At 43.5% G+C, this 17,772-nt stretch overlaps 1 protein-coding gene across 1 annotated transcript in view; it reads right to left on the bottom strand.

The window, feature by feature from the left end:
* The window catches only part of ank3a (ankyrin 3a), a 113,037-nt gene extending 104,809 nt beyond the window's left edge, over positions 1–8,228 (bottom strand). Inside the window, exon 1 of the mRNA XM_035605351.2 lies at positions 7,479–8,228. Within this exon, the coding sequence (XP_035461244.2) occupies positions 7,479–7,547 (69 nt within the window). The 5' untranslated portion in view covers positions 7,548–8,228. The remainder of the gene's footprint in view (positions 1–7,478) is intronic.
* Positions 8,229–17,772: the final 9,544 nt, after the last annotated feature.

Below are 17,772 nucleotides of genomic sequence, written 5' to 3'. Positions count from 1 at the left end.
GACTATCAGTAAAATGATCAGTAACACTGGATTGTATTACAATATGTGCACATATGGTTAGGTTCGGGTAGGACCCTGGTCTTGGATTAATATTGAACTTCAGGCATGAGACACATATTTACTTTAAGAACCTGTACCTGAAACCACGATCTCTCCTTAGCCTTAACCAACATGCTTCTGGTGCCTTCATCGAACACTGCAGGACGCAGGATCCTCTTCTGAAGGACATTTCTGTGCCCAACCACCTCCATGCAGAACAATAACTCTGCTCTTTGCTCCCTGGAAACAAGTTCCCTGCTAAACATGAGGAACATGAAATGTGTATCCGGCAAAAAGCAACATGAATGACTCTGAGGTGTTAGTCTCCAGGATGTCACCCTCACCTGCTTTTCCTGCCCTATACTTCCAAACACAGCCCAAGTTCCGTGGCTATCTGTCAAGACACTTTGAGTTTCAGACGAAGCCAGATCCTGCTGTTAAGTGCATCTTCAAACAGAGCCAGCACAAGGGTCTGCAGCTATCTCCTCTGCCTGGGATGACATGGTTCATCTGTCATTACATTTACCTATTTTAGTCCCGAGCAAGCTTTCATTCTTCATCCCATGGAGGAAGCAGGGGTGAGCCATCTGGCTTGGCTCCGCTGTGGATGTATTCCTGATCTACAGGAATACAGCACCGGACTCGGATAAACACCACCTGAGAACCAAAGGGTTGCAGACAGCTTCTCCTCCTTTTCATTTAATTAAAACAGGGTTTTTAATTACAAACGGCACCACTCAGATCCTGGTGCAGCCGCTGATCTGACATCTGAAACTGAAATCTAGACTGATTTCACCCACCACTGCTTGCTGTCTGCACTTATTGTGAATAAACACAATGAGGCCGCAGATCAAATATGATAAAGAGGAATTTAAGCCACGTGACAAGAGGTCTTGTCCCTGCTGCCTTACTGTGGGATTAGTGTGGGAATAGTGTGATCTCTGTCAATTCTAACACAATAGCCTGGATGTTATATTCCCAGGGTCATGCCCTTGACCTCAATAACTCATACATCCATTTCTGTGGTGATAATATGAAGAACAATTAACAGCCAGTGCATCTGTCACTACAAAAATTCCTGGCTCTGTTTGCATATGGTTTTGTGTCAGTTATCCTCCATTCATTTAAACATTGAGTAGATCCACTGATGTGAATTCATTAGAAAACCAGGTAAACTCTCCACGGTGAGTAAACCACTGTCATTGCTTTTGATACACAACAAAAGCCTTTGTCATCCTGCTATGTTGCATTTCACAGTTGCTATGGCAACGCTGCGCCAGGGGAGGCTTAAGGAGGATCCCAAATTCGACACAAGGGGTTTCTAAATGTGACAGTGGAACTCTCTATTTGACTCGTACAGTGCGGGAGCAAAGGAGAAGAGGAATGGAAAGAGGAGAGAGCAGAGCGAGACGTGAAGAGCCTTCCGGACGGAGCAGTGGGACACGGAAGAGGCTGCGAAGAGGCTGCGGGGCTCAGGCAGCAGACTGCCAGCAGAGGAAAGGACCAATAGAGTGGATATGAAAGCACACATTATTAAAATGTAGATGCCACAAAGCAATTCCAGTCTGGGTCAAACACACATGCTCGAAGTAGGTTTACTCGAGTTCATTTGTCCGATGGTCGACCTGTTTAACGGACTACAGCATTCGATGCCAGACAACAGCCCAACACACAACTCGAGGTTAAATTGAGCTGAGCTCTCAAAGATGCATTCGCACCAACAGAGTGAGTGGATAGTGACAAGCCCTTTTTGTTGATTAGGTCTGCTTCAACAGCCTTGTTCGTTGTTCGAGGAGGCTCTATTTCTGTCAGTAGTGTGTGTGTGTGTGTGTGTGTGTGTGTGTGTACTTGGACTCACGCTGAGCTTTCTATACATGCACCATGTCTTTGTCTGACAACAGCTTCCTCAGGTTTGCCTTATATCCAGAGAGCTGACTTCACATTTGGTGAGTTAAAGAAGGTGTTGGACACAGAACTAAAAGACATGGCGGTTAGTGTGTGAGGCGGTCCGACCAGCCGACAGGTGCTTCTGCTGAAGCACACAGCCCCTTTAACCTCGACCAGAGCAAGTTGGAGATCAAGGGAGAGCTCCGGCGTTGAGAATGAAGAGAGAAAAACACTCCTCCTTCACACTTCCCTCTCGCCTTCTTTTGCATCTACTCCTCTGTCACTCCACAGCTCACACCTCACTCACACTTCTGTCTTCACCTCCTCCTTCCCGTCCAGATCCCTCTCTTCCCTGGCTCCTCTCCTTCTTTTTCACCTCATCCCTTTCTCCCTCACAGTCGAGAGTGGAACAGAGAGAGTTCATCTGAAGTAATGGAGCTCTGACAGGCTGATCCCTCTGCCCTCTCCCCAGGGCGTGCAGCTGTGTCCGGGCTCTGCGACGCCTACCTCCCCAAACACACATCCACACAGAAGCTGCCAGAATACACCCACCTACACACATGCATGCATACATTTATAGAGCTACAGGGAGCACACATGTTCACGCACTCACCCCTCCGCACTCTTTAAATAAGACATCACATTTCTATGCTGCACACAGGACATCCTGCAGAAAAAGGGACCGTCGAGAAGGTGATGTGCTGGGGAACCACAAGTTAGGAAGCTTTTTGACCAATATCAGTATTCAGGTCCAGCTGATTGCTCTGGTGTTGTATACAGCATGACTTCATATCTGAAACAAGTTCTGTAGAGTTTTCCATTAAACCTTGAACAGGTTTGACATTTGAAGACGTTTTTCTTTCAGTCCTCTGACATTGTACCATTGTACCATTGTACCATTACCAGTGCACAGTGGCCAGGATTCATCGGTGCGTCTTGATTTACTAGTAGGGCTGCGAATGAGGATTCTTTTCAATATCAGGGAATCTGCTGAACTATTTTTTCAGGTTTAATAGTTTTGTCCGTGAAATGATCAAATAAAGCATTTAACCTTAAAATGTCCTGGAGTCCGGGCGACGTCCTCAACATGCCCCCACAACGGTGAGGGAGCAGGGACTCTTGCATGAAGATGACTTCCATCACCTTTCAAAATGTTTTCAAACCTTATTTCCATTGATCAAATAATGGATTAACAGTTTCAGCCGCATGTATCAGAATACTGTATTTACAGTATCCCCATAGCACACACATTTTCTCCGCATGCTCTTTCCCATACAGCCCATAAAGCATAACCTCTCCCTCTTAAGGGTTTGATCTGTGCCAAGTCCATTAGCCTAATCTGAAAGACAAAAGCAGCGCGTGCACACACACTCGCACACACGCACACACGCGCACACACACACACACACACACACTCACACACACACACACTCACTCACTCACTCACTCACTCACTCACTCACTCACTCACTCACTCACTCACTCACACACACACACACACACACACACACACACACACACACACACACACACTCACACACACACACACACACACACACACACACTCACACACACTCACACACACACACACTCACTCACTCACTCACTCACTCACTCACTCACTCACTCACACACACACACACACACACTCACACACACGCACACACGCGCACACACGCACACACTCACTCACTCACTCACTCACTCACACACACTCACTCACTCACTCACACACTCACTCACTCACACACTCACTCACACACACACACACACACACACTCACTCACACACTCACTCACACACACTCTGCCTCTGTCTTCACAGGGGAGTGAAGCTCCCCGCTTCACCATCAGCACTTTCACCAGAGCCCTGCTGATATCTGGGGGATGTGATGTGCCATTTTTCTTTGAAGGCTGTGTCACAGAACAGCTTATTCCCCCAGTCCTCCAGACACGGGGCTCTCTGTCTCTGGCCGGGACAAAGAACGGAGCGGCCCGAGCCTTGCTGCCTTGCTGTCTCATTAGGAACAAGTCAACACAGTCCAGTGACAAGTCCTGTTTTATTCTTTGTTCCTTTTCGCTGTTTATTTATCGATAGTACAATAAAAGTGCAGCAGCTGTTTTTGCAGGTATTCATGAAAAAGAAAAATATAGCAACGCCTAAAAGAACCCTGTGTGTTGCTTGAAGTCGTACAGTGCGTGTGATGTCTACCATGGCGACAGAGCAGCCAGACCTTCTGAGTGTGGAGACATGATGCGCTGCAGTGGCCTGTTAGTGACAGAACAGTGCATCGGTCAAACCACACCTCTCAACTGTCTCCATTCATCAGTACGTTGGACAAAAAGTGGGAAACTGCTCTGCTGACGCTCGTCTGACACAAACGTGAGATAATCACAGAATGTGTCCCCGGCAAAGTCTTGCAGTTAAGGGCAGATTCTTTTTGGAAGATATAAATCTGGTAGAACTGAACTGCGCTGGTGTGTGAGCATGGCTTACATAACAATATGTTCACTATTTATTTGGAAAAGCCATAATGTGGACAAACTGTACAGTTATTGTCAGCTAGTCCACACACTACTCTTTCATCACATGGCCCATCCATCATTTTCAATTTCACTCTCAAGATCACAGCAGATACCTCCTAGCACCAGTCTTACATCTACTGTATATGATGATATGTTCCATAAGTCTCTCGATCAGGGTAAATTAAACATTTTACTGTCCTGATGATGATCCTCTTCAGTTAAACGTTTAGATTTTGATGAGCTTGGCTACATGTATGTCCTCTGTGCCCTTCTTTTGTGCAAGGAAACGGTTCTATGTGAAACTGACCACAGTGAAATCCAACAGAGCACAGTAGACAAGTGAACTTCAGACACACACACACAAACACAAATATTCCATTTAAGCGTTTCACTTGACCCTACAGCAGCTTCTGTGCGTGCGCAACTGCGCCTATGTGTGCGTTTGTGTGTCTGTGTTATGTAAAGCTCATTATCTCTATCACTACATCAAATTCTTTCCATTAAGCCTCTGTGAGATCATAGAGCATTTGGAGAAGCATCAAAGTGCTACACAAGCGCATTGTAACTCACCAATACACACGCACAGCAGACACAGGAGACTTAAACACACACACACACACACACACACACACACACACACACACACGAATAACCACGAAAAGGCAAACACAACATTGTGTTTGGCGTTGATTTATGAGCCCCGTCATAATCATGATAAGTCTGGGACCTTGAGTCAAAAGATTTTTGATTGTATCCTTGAGCTTCCTCCATCACAGCAGCTGCCTCATGAAAAATGTATTTCTGTTCTGGCCACAAAGTTCACCAGTCCACCCCCTCCTCACCCTCCCCCTCCTGTCGGCTCTCACCCTCCACATCTTTCACTCAGAACAGAAACTAGTTGCCATGGCTACAATCATTACACATCTGGCATAATGATCTGACACGCACAGGCGCACAGACACGCATGGGCATGCATCTGCACATGTACACACAACAAACAAGCAACATGCATATCTTTGTTTATGTGCCGTTTTATTTTGTCATATATTATTTTGTAAAGCACTTTGTACCCTTGTTTGTATAGGTTCTATAGAGATACAGTTGAATTGTTTTGTACAATGAATACCACTATTATTATTATGGAAATGCATTCATATGAATTATCGCAGCAGTCTGGAGCTGGTGTGAGAGAGATAGCGGGCCGAGGCTTGTTGGGGAAAACACGGTGATCCTCCTCCTGGTGAGAGAACCGTACCTCCTTCATGGAGGATTGAGTCGTCATAATAACTGGGATGTTCCAAACTGATATTTAACGTTCGGTTTAAATATATATATATTATTCAAATGTGAATTTCTGCATTATGAAGAAAGATATAATCTGCATCTGTTCAATTATAGTGGATGAAATTCTCTCCCGGGTTTTCTTTTACATAAATACATCACATCACAAAGATTTTGATGATGAAATATATATATATATATATATATACATATATATATATATATATATATATATATATATATACATATACATGTATATATATATATACTGAATGGGCCATTTCACAGGTGAAAAATCTCCTTGTCAGTGCAGTCTGCTGAACAAACTACATGGAAACAATTTCTATATTATATATATTCAGACTTACATCTGTCATTTCTGCATTTCATTTTTCTGTCTCTAATCAGCTCAAACCTATGCCTATATTTTAGGATCAGGTCACATAAACCCAGCAAAATAAATCATTGTTTGAGCTTTGAAATCACTTTTACATCTTCTGGTTCTATATTTAGCTGCCAACATTCCTTTTACCCATTTGACACAGATTTCTTGATAACAATGTTGTTCTTGTTTTTATAACCTATTAAGTCGTGTCGGTGTGCTGCACAGGTTCACCCACATTTATCAATGGTGTGACATTCCACTGTGGCAACATTTCATTAGGGAAAGCAACAATGTGAACATCTTGTCTCTTGACAGACACTTTACCACTGAGCGTGGCACAGATCACAGGAGCTAGAAATGATTTATTGGCGAATAAAGAATAGATTTCTGTCTAAATGACAGCCAACCTTCTCAAACATACAGTGGCTGTGCGTCACTGCTTTGCTTTGGTCTTCAGCTCCAGTGTAGCTCCAGGTCTGTGATCATTCATCATCAGGTGAGCGACACCGACAACAACATGGGAGGCACAGGAGCGAGCCAGAGGAATGCTCTAGTAACGCTCAAACCACAAACACACATGCTCGAGGTGTTTAACTACGAACCACAACCTGAACACACACACACACTCACACACACACACACATACACACACACACACACACACAAACACACACACACACTCTCACACACACACACACACACACACACACACCAACGCCTCATGAGTCAAAACATGTTTCTGTGGCTTCAAACACCTATAATAAAATTCCATAATAACAACCTCTGATGAAAACAACAGGACAGCTATGGGTATGATACACACACACACACACACACACATCTGTGGAGGAGTGTACAACAGATTCCTGAGGTGTGTGCGTTCTGCTGCCCCCACCCTAACCCCTGAGGACATCCCCTTGCCTGCCATTATACATACTCTACCACTTTACATACCGCCGCTCCCCCAGCCAATCACCACAGCAAGACAACCAGACCAACCAGTGGCAGCACGGGGATTATTTTGACTGCTGATTGACAGACGGCCTTTCTGTGGGCTTTGGTGGCATTCCAGGTGAGACTCCACAAATATGTATCCCTCGTGTCCGAGCCACATGTCAGCTTGTGGAAGACAAACACCCGTCAGTCAGTCACAGAAAAACAACTCAGTGTACGGGCTGTACTACTCACGAGCATATAATACAAACAGATTCAATCAAATAGATCCAATATATGATCCATCCAAACATCTGTCAAAAAACCGACCTCGACAACAACCTCTTACTTTCCTCACCAGCGCACGAGCCGCGTGACAACCCTTCTGAGGAGCCCACAGGACAAAGGAAGCTCTTCTTCTCTCATACCTTTTTGCTTTTCTTCTTGCGATGGGCTGCTTTCCCGCCGCCTGCCTTCTCCTTAGCCTCCTCACTCATGTTCAGAGATCTCCCCCTGTGCCTCTCCTCTCCTCACTTCCTTTAATCCAGCATGAGGGAGCTTGTGGAGCGGCAGCAGCTGCTGTCTTCACTGGAGGAACCCTGTCACAGCAATGTCCATCTGGAAACAGTGAGGGAAGGATTGTTCCATTCCGAGTGGGAGTGTGCGACCAGGAGCAGTGTGCTGATGCCCTCTCCTTCCTCCTCCTCCTCCTCCTCCTCCTCTCTTCTTCGAAACACACTTGTAAGCACGCTCGCTGAGGTCCACTCCCACTTGCTGCCTTTGCCGTGCGCACTTGGCGACTCTCTCCGGCGCGCTCAGAGGCAGGGTGTGGAGGCAGCAGGCGAGTGGAAGAGAGGCGGATGGGGGAAGATGAGGAGGAGGAGGATGTTGATGTGTATGAGGAAGGAGGCAAGAAAAGATAGAGAGGGACAGACTGAAGCGGTGTATTCCTGCTGCTGCCTGTCGGGAGACACTCTCCTGAAAGAGACAGACAGAGACACACACACAAATCGGAGGAGAGAGAAAAGAGAGAGACAGTGAGAAAAAGGAAGGAAAAGGGGCGGGTCAGACAGAGAGAAAGAGAAAAAGAGAATGAGGGAAAAGAGTGTGAAATGGTGTTTCTGGTGTTGGTGAAAGAGGGCGAGAGCGTGTCCACAGTCTCTTCACCCTGCTGTCGCTCCCTGCACAGACCTTGTGATGTGGAATGAGACTCTCCACTCCTCCGACAGGCCGGGAGAGAGAGGGAGGAAGAGAGCGAGAGAGGATCATTAACACCATGCATCAGGTGCTTCCAGAAAAGGAAGTCTCCCCACTAGACTCTGCCAGCAGGATCAGTTTACTGGAAACTGGAACACAACTCCACCCGGCTCTGACTGACAGGCTGGCTGGGCTGATCGAGGTGTGTGTGTGTGTGTGTGTGTGTGTGTGTGTGAAACACAAATACTTGACAATATCCAACCGTTATCCAACCCCTTCCGACCTCTGCACAAATGAAACATCTCACTAACGAGGCAGGACGAGAGCGAGCGAGTGGATCAGGCAGAGGAGGAGAAAATGGGAACAAAAAGCCCTGGGTGACACAGACGGACGGATCAGAAGGAGGGGTGAGGTGAGTGGAGGGTGGGAAACAGAGAGTGGGAGCTGGGGAGGGGTGTGACGACGACGACAATGTGAGATCAGTGCAACAGACAAACTGAGGAGGCACGCAGAGGATGAAAGAACAAATGGGAAGACGACCGAGGAGCAGACGAGGCAGGACAGGCAGGGTTTGTTGTGATTGGCCTGGACACAGCAGCTTCTTTATTCCGGGGGTGTATTACTGTCAGCCCCCCACCCCACCCCTCCTGCTCCTGAGCTGTATGCCATCACCACCATGCTGTCTGATGTCAATGATGTCCAGTCACATCAGTACCGGCAGAATTCTCCAGAAATATATTGTTCCAATGGACAAAAATGCAAATGCAAACAGAGATGAAAGGGGCAGTAAGCACCACACACACTTTATAACGCCACTGAAACATCTACTCGTGTTCTGCACACAAAGAGTTCTGCAACTGTTAAATGATTGTTCGTCTGTTTGGGAGCAAACAGGAAATGTGAAGGAACATGAGGAGCTGTGTTGGATTTACTTTACATTGGTTTGGTTTCCCTTCACCACTGGCTTCGCTGGTGTTGGGTACAGAAACATAGTTCTGCTTCAGTATTTCTGCCAAATGCCAACGTTTAGACCACTGAATGAAAACGGACTGAACCACTACGTAATACATGAATACATAAACAAAGACCAATAGATATATCAAACACTTTGTTTACAAAATGTCCTTATGAGCGTCATGCAGGGAAGAGTCCATTCAGGGATGTTGACTGAATGTTATCATGTTTACATATTTGATGAGATGCACAAATGAAATCTTCATAGTGTAACCGAGTCTTTCAAGCCATCAGCTGATTGAAGAGGACCAGGATTTTCCTTCGGTGCAGGTCCTCACCTTAACGCGCTGCTCTAACTCAGTGAAAACAGATCACCAGTGACATATGACGTCCTCCAGTCGAGACCCCCGTCCTCCTCTCTGTCATCGTCTCTTCGCTCATCTACAACACAGTCCTCAGACTGACGAGAGAGATACAGAGATCAGATACATATGTTAAGCTCAGAGAGAGTGTGTGTGTGTGTTTCAGGGAGTGGTCCCACTGACTTGGTGCCAGCAGTGGTTCTTATTGATTGTGCCACGAGGCAGCGCCATCAGCCAGTCATTTATCATTTATCATTATAGGTCTCACACTGGGAAATACCTCCTAGTCATAGAGAATCTCAGCTCTTCATGGCAACATTAACGAATACCAACATTTTCATTACAAAAGATTTGATTACAACAACCCTCTTTCGGGATGATTCCATGTTAAAATAAATGACTACAACATATTAGGTGTGCTGTAGAAATGTTACTCAGTAAGGGTTAGGGTTAAGTAGCAGTAAGTAGCCTTTTATTTGTATAGCACCTTTTAAAACAAAGTTACAAAGTGCTTCACATGATATAGATATGAAATAAGAAGAATACAAATATGTCAATAAACAAAAAATACACATACAAATCCAGATACCTTTACAGTACAGCCCTTGTACAAAGAAGGAAAGTCAATAGAGATTTGCTAGATTGCCAGAAGGATGGTCAACTACAAGACACTCAAATTTCAAATTCAAATTCAAATTTTGATTTAAAAACAATACATCTGTGTCTATCGTCATAGACACAGTAGCTTAGTGAAAATGGGAACGAATGTTATGGATTTTGTCAACAAAGAAAGGCAGAGCGTTTTCAGTCTTCTGGGGAGTACACCAGTCTGAATCCCCTTGTTCCTGACGTACGGATCAGTTGTTGTTGAACCCACGTATAGAGAGGTGTTGATCAAATGTACGATCTGCTGGAGGTGTATTCATTATACAGAGAGGAGTTATCCTCACTGATGTGTGCCACGTCTGAATGGGCGTCGGTGAAGAGACGTGGAGAGAAAGGTTCAGATCGGACCGGCAGTCAAATGTAACGAGAGATTCTATCCAACACCACTGAGACATTCTCGCACTGTCTTTGCACTTTCTCAGGCTGTTTTCCTTTAGGGCTGACAAGTACTCAGAAATACAAGCCCCATCCCCTTATGTAATATTTACAGAATATGTACCACATTCAGGCACTGGGCAGCTTAGTGTGAGCTGTGCTCTTACCTACGTCTGAGATGGAGGAGAAACTCATGCTGTTATCTCCAGTACAGTAGTTATCTATAAGGCTATCAGTCACTCGGCTGATCCATTACCAATCCATATTAAGAGGGTTACAGTCACCATGTTATCTTGAATTATCAAGAGATTTAAAATCCAAGAATAACTGCTTGAACATATTGCTAGTACAGAGTATTGACACTACTGAGGCATATATGCATGCTGAGTATAATCCTTCGTGAGCAAATAACAATATTGTTTCTTGTCTGCAGAAGACAACATTTCTCTGATAATGACATTTAGTTTGTTTATTAATCATAGAGTGTTAATATAAGATGGAAGCTCTAACAGAGCTTACTGACAGAAAACATTAAGTAAGTGCAGTCTCCATTATCTGTAATGATTTGAGTCCCGTCCTTGTGGCAAGGACCAGGCAATGTCCTGAGATCAGACGGGGATTTGCCATTAGTGTGACTTTGATCATCCAAACACAGTCAGACACATTAAGTGATGCACAGAAATCTAACTCTGCTCTCAGACGTCTCCAGACAGTGTGGACACGTCACAGCACTGTGGTGGAGCTACGCTCTTCATAGCAACGTGCAGAGATTTAGACAAGTAATTCATGAAAAGGTAAATAAACAGTGTGGCCATACAGAATTTTAATGCCAGGAAATCTCAAACCTAAGAGTGAGTGTGTATGTGAGATGAAATACTAGTGACAGGATGCTCACATGCTCACAATGACACTGCAAACATGCTTATGCTAAGAGGAAATACTTTTTGCCATGTTCAAGTATACTAATATTTGCTCATTGTTCCTACACAATACAACTAATTTTACAAGTATTTGGTGATATAGTCATCTTGAAAGCAGCATGAATGTGTGAACAACATTTCATGTCCAATAGTTATTGAGCCCAAAACGTTATTCCCCGTCCAGGAACCAGTATGTGTGAACCTGAGTTCATAATCCAAAGGTTTCCAAGACAATTTACTAAAAACTGAACATTGGACATTGTATTCCATAGAACCAGAGCCAGTAGCATCTCTCAGTCCACATTAATTCATAAGCTTTGCTAATGTACATGTAAATCTGGAAAGTAATCTCTGCCACAGCTGCAGCTCAGACATGTCAGCTGCCCAGACTGTGTCTTCTCACATCCATCATGCCTGGGATCGAACGTCTCTGATCAATGTGCTGTATGCAGAGGCCCGGCACAGACTGACAGACCACTCTACAGGGGTTTCGCATCACAGGTTCACCAAAGGATCAGGAAGCCCTCCACTAGAAATCAATCATCGCATAAGATGAATGCTGCTCCCTCCATGAATACAACCTGGCAATGAATCATACCAAGATTAGCATCAATTCCATACTGGTCTTAGTTCACAGAACAACAGAAGATGCATCTTCGACTGGTGTATTTATCAGGGATCAATAATTGTAAGTGAGGTTATTATTTCCCCAGTGGGCCTATGACTGCAGCTCTTGTTGTATTGCAGTAATCTATGAAGTATATGCCAAACTAAATGCGGCACCATGAAGATGTATTTCTAAGATCTTACTGATTTGAAACCCATTATATTTGGTCACATTCCTATCCTTGCAGCTCCTTTATCTGATGAAATGATCACGAGGTTATCTTCTGTGCTGATATGGTATGATAGATTTCAAGCCAGGACAGGTGAAATTATATTATTTCAAAATGATTGGATTAATGATTCAAACAGATACATTAGCTCTGAAAAGTTCAACCTTAGCAGTGAATGGACAGTTTCCAGCAGGTTAATTATTACGTAAGTTTTGGTACAATCAGATATTTTTTACTCCTCCCCATTGTATTAATTTGGCATTTGTATATATACTTAAATTGCCTCTTTCCTTACACTTAATCAATGGACAATGAACCTTGCATGTCCTATCTCAAATCTCAGGCGCTGCATATTAGAGCATGGGTCGAGAGATTAATAAACGCTTAGACAAACCTATATGCACGTGTCCTGCACTCTACCAGTGAGGACCCTACACTGACTCCAGTCATGTCCGAGTCATGAACAGCTCTGTGAAGAACGGAGAGGAAATTGCTCATCAATTTGCGAAGCTGTCCTCCTGCTGTATCTGTAAAAGACAGACGTAGAGGACCACACACAGTTTCCTTTAACTGTACCCAGCCTGCACAGATAAGAGTGAGGGGCTCATGTTCAGCTGTGTCCTTTCAGGTAGTGTGACAACAATGAGGCTTGAATTCAGACCTACTTTCCTGGGTATTCAGGTCAGGTCCGGACAGGTGCTCCCTCTGATAAAGAGCCGTGGGGATGGAGGGCTGACTCTATGTGTAAGACTCATTTGTGTTACTAAGACTTGTTAACACACCAGCTCAACAAGCAACCTGGTTCTCTTCAACACAACTACAACACACTGAAGGCATTACTTAGCTGTGATCATTTAGGATTGATTTAGATTAGAGCAGAGGAGAGGAGGAATTTACATACATTTTTTTTCCCAATTTAGTGGAGCACTAGTTTCATTATTCTCATTATATAGAACATTATATAAATGTAGTCTATGCCTTTTAAGACTGACAAAACCATTAACCGCCCTGGTTAAGTTAAAGGAAAGATCAAGGTTACATTATTCGTTCAAATTAGGTGAATCTCATCATTACATTACAACAATAGGGAACGACATGGTCGGAAACAGGAAACCTCCAGGTGGCCTATCCATCCACCTCAACCTCCTCCCTCTATGGACCCAATGACCCAATCACAATGTCACCACACGTCCTCCTTTGCATTTGAAGGACAAGAATCACGAAATTTGCCACCTGGACATAAATATGACTGACACTGACATTCTTTTAAGGAAGAAAGTCGGTTAAATGAAGCATGCAGAAACAAAATGAGATGAAGGGAGATGAATGTCTGATTTCCATGTACAGCCCACCATTGCAAAATTCTTCTTGCTATTTTTCCCACTGTGGAAATGCAACAGAGCAGCTCACCTCCTCACAGACAGTTAATCCGCTCTGCAAATAGTGTAAAGCCTGAACACACACATCATCAAGAGCAAATACACATGACATGTTCTAATTGGCGGAGGAACATTCTGCTCTCAAGAACCAATACTGTTGTATTGTGTTATTTAGTGTATTGTCACGTCAGAGCTGGCTTCTTATTGTGAAAATGAATGCGGCATGCAAAGCAAACATGACAAAGACTGTTATACAGTGTGCATTTTGATTTACCTCTGCCTTGCCGTTTTATGGCCGGGATGTTGTTGCACAGGCTTTTCCCACACGTCCCTGCAGACAGCATCCAAATATCTGTATTCATCTTTCTCCCTATGTGACGGGGGAAAATGGGTTTTTAGGGCGCGATGTGCATTAGTCTTAATATTGGCCTGTATCTAGTGTGAGTGGTAGATGTTGTGCGGAGTCTTGCACTGGCCTCCCTGTTGCTGACTCTGCAGTGTCCAGCGGCCGCCTGATCTCTCCAGTCAACCCAGCTGCCAGGGGAAACACCGGAAGGGAGTTACTTAAAGTACACGCACAGGCAGACGATGGTGACTTAATAACTCTAACTTCATAAAATATTGCTTTTACGGTCAAGTGTCCACTCCTAGAGCAAAGCAGTAACACTACAGTGATGAAAGCAAACTCACATTTATCCGGACAAGGTACGGTAAGGTACCTTTAAATGGAAATTTAAATGAAGCTTTTCCCTGTGAGATAGATGAAAAGATGAGGAAAGATAGTGAACAAGTTTACCAATAAAGATGAAATAATCTTAACTTAGCGTCTATCTTTAATGTTAATAAAAATCCTTTCATTTTAACAGTGATGAAACCTGATTAAACGGGAAAAGTCTCTTCTCTGTCCCCAGATGCTCTTGTAATCTTTATATCAATCTGTGCTTAGAGTTCTGGCCTCATTTGTACTTATACAGAGATCTCCAACACTATTATACTATATAATAGTTAAAGAGTATCAAGGCAAATATCTGTATTATTTAATTATACAGACAACCTTTCAAGACTCAAAATACAAAATCTTAAACTTCAAAATCTCTTCATGACCACAACTGTTCAATATCATGTAAAGTACACAACATAAATATACTATATACATTTTCTACATAAAAAGCTTATATTTTTTGTTTTCAGAAAAAAAAACTTTTAGTCATGTAATACAAACATTACGTGGTTCCTTCAAAATGAAGTAATGTTGTGTTGGGCTTGACATCTGTCTACAGTGTATGTTATAAATGCTTTACATTTTCCACATTCCCATGGGAAAAGAGAAGACCCATTGTGCCGAAGGAGGAATACGGCCCAACAACAGCGGGCGGAGCAATGTTTTCTTGATCTCTACAGTCGTGACTGTTGAGTCATGGAATGACGTGATGAGAAGCATCTGGATTGGGCCATCCTATCCTGGGAAGTGGATGATCACTTCTTCCCGTGACTCAGCACACAGCACCATTACCTACCATTACAGCTTGACATAACTTTGTTTGTAACAGCACTAAATTACATTTACCTGCATAAATGGGCAATTAACGTCAGGATGGTATTCCCAGGAGAAAACCGGAGTGCCGCTGTGTGAGAGAAAGAGGGAGCGAAAACAAGTCCAGCACACACAAGAGAGGGGATGAGAGGAAAGAAGTGCCCTGTTGTGTGGGACTAAAATTGGCTTGATACTAAGTAATGTAATTCAAAAATAAAAATAAAGATTCAACATGTAGCGTTTTAGAATTGGAGAGGAGAATCACTGTTGTTGTTGTTGTTGTTGTTGTTGTTGCTGTTTTATAACCGATATTCCATATGACCCCTGTCTGGATATTGTAAATGTGAGATGTGCCTTAATATACTTATTAAAATGTGGTCCCTCCTACTACATCACTATGTGTTCATGTTGAAGAGATGTGTTGAGAAGTCTGACTATGCCAGATGTCTGTTTCCCCTCCAGTTCTTAACGACAGTCCTAGTTGTCTTGGTAAATATCATCCTGAATGATTCTGCTCTGTCACTTAGCAGCCATTCAGCAAAGGACTTCCTGTCGAGCAAAGCCCTCTGCACATGCTCAGTCTGGAGCTGAAGACACAACAGAATGAGTCATTCCTTTCGGAGGAGCAAATCTCTTTAGATATCGGTTGAGCATCTTTAAAGAAAACACAGTTGCATGATTGCAGGTTCTTTAATAATGACAATAAAATGTATTCTTTCAGGACTGGTGATCAATGCATGGTCCAAAGTCTATTGGTGTACTCTGTAATGCAGACGTGGACAAAACCAAACATTTGACTGGAGACTCTAGGCTGCTTGGAACTATTCAAGCATTCCACAAGACAAACAACAAAACAGAAGCAAAGAGTCTTTACAGGCCCTGCTCATCATAACAGGTGTTTCCAGTCATGCCGGTTAAATTAATCCTCTGCTCAGGTTGAAATTGGACTGAAACTGGGGCCATGATGACAGACCTGAGAGGAGGGCTAGTCCGGCCACGTAAGCAAGCGCCTGTGGGAAATACACGTCGCAAGTCGGAAGTGGATCATTCTGTGTCGGTTTTTTCTGACCTCCGATCTAAATACGTTCCAGTACATCTGCTGGATGCCGGATGAACTGATGACCTACTTGACAGACCACAGCACCATCATATAGAGAAACAACGTATGTCTTGCTCATTCAATAACCACACAGTTCAAAATTGTGTGTATGATAAACAGGTGCCGAGCTAGGTAGCTACAATATAATGTAGGGCGACACTTTACGCCGCCATATTGCTGGGATATCAATTCTACCGGCTCGGTCCACATGGATCTGGCCCGAGTTTCAGATTTGGAATCCCAACTGGAACGGCCGTTCCATTGCACTTTTTCGGGTGTATCATTCCATTATAATCTCAACACTTAGAATCATGACCTCTGAGTCGGAAAACTGCAACTGGAACGCCCTTCGGAAAAAAAATCACCACCCCGACTTCCGGGCTTGGAGATTTGAGCTGAACTATATTAGACAGTTGGCATTCTCTGCTGAACAGGACATGATGCGATGTTCTCACAGACTGACATCAATCAAACTGTGATTTCTAACTCCATAAAGAGATAACATTCTTGGATCACCCTGGAGCTATACCTCACCACCACGCCTAAATACCTCAAATTATTAGGAATCTTTCACATCAGACATGTTGGCTTGTCAAAGCATGAATAACACAAGCGTGAATAGCAGCAATGATAACAGAGTTACGCGTTGCCTTTTCCTGCTTTGACAACGGTGAAAAATGTTGAACTTTCAACAGCACACACAGCTTTTGTATTTGCTACATGAACTTTTCTGAGAAGGCTCAGAGGGATGGGAGCAGGACACTGGCTCATGTTCATTAAGCTTGGCTCACAGTTTGCTGTTTGTGACGGAGCCCTTTCTTTGTCTTCCAGTGGCAGCATTGAGGAACCAGCAGACAGCAGGGCTAGAAACATATACACAACTTTGTGCATTTGCTACCTGAATATAAGTTAACCTAAGTTGCAAGATGTGGTAACTTTCCATCATATCACTGATGAATGAAAAATAGAAAATAGAAATATTCATGATTTATGGGTGTAACAGTGGTATGCTTTAATATCCTCTGATAAAATCTGAATATGTGTGTTTTTGTGCTCTAAATGGACTTATGAAGTCTGGATGGGGATTTTAATTTCTAAACAGCTAAACCTGTTTCTTCTGTTTTCACAAATATAATAAAGTTTTCATGTGCGTTTTAGCCAGTCTCTGGAGAATACTTGTTAATCTAGTTCACGTTTGACAAGTCGAGGCAGTGAGGTTTTTTCAATGTTGACCTGGTTACGGTTGTCTGGATGATGAAAATGCAGTGAAATCAACCGTTTTAACCATTTTGAAAAATAGAATAAAGGTTTTACAGATCTGAAAGCTAATTTCAAACAGCTATAAGGCTTTTAATTTAAATGCCTAACATTTTTATTTTTACAACAACAGACAGAGCAAA

This window comes from Scophthalmus maximus, chromosome 10 (genome assembly GCF_022379125.1).
Source record: "Scophthalmus maximus strain ysfricsl-2021 chromosome 10, ASM2237912v1, whole genome shotgun sequence".
Lineage (NCBI taxonomy): Eukaryota > Metazoa > Chordata > Actinopteri > Pleuronectiformes > Scophthalmidae > Scophthalmus > Scophthalmus maximus.
Note: the sequence above shows the minus strand (reverse complement) of the source record. Positions and strands in the feature narration are given on the sequence as shown.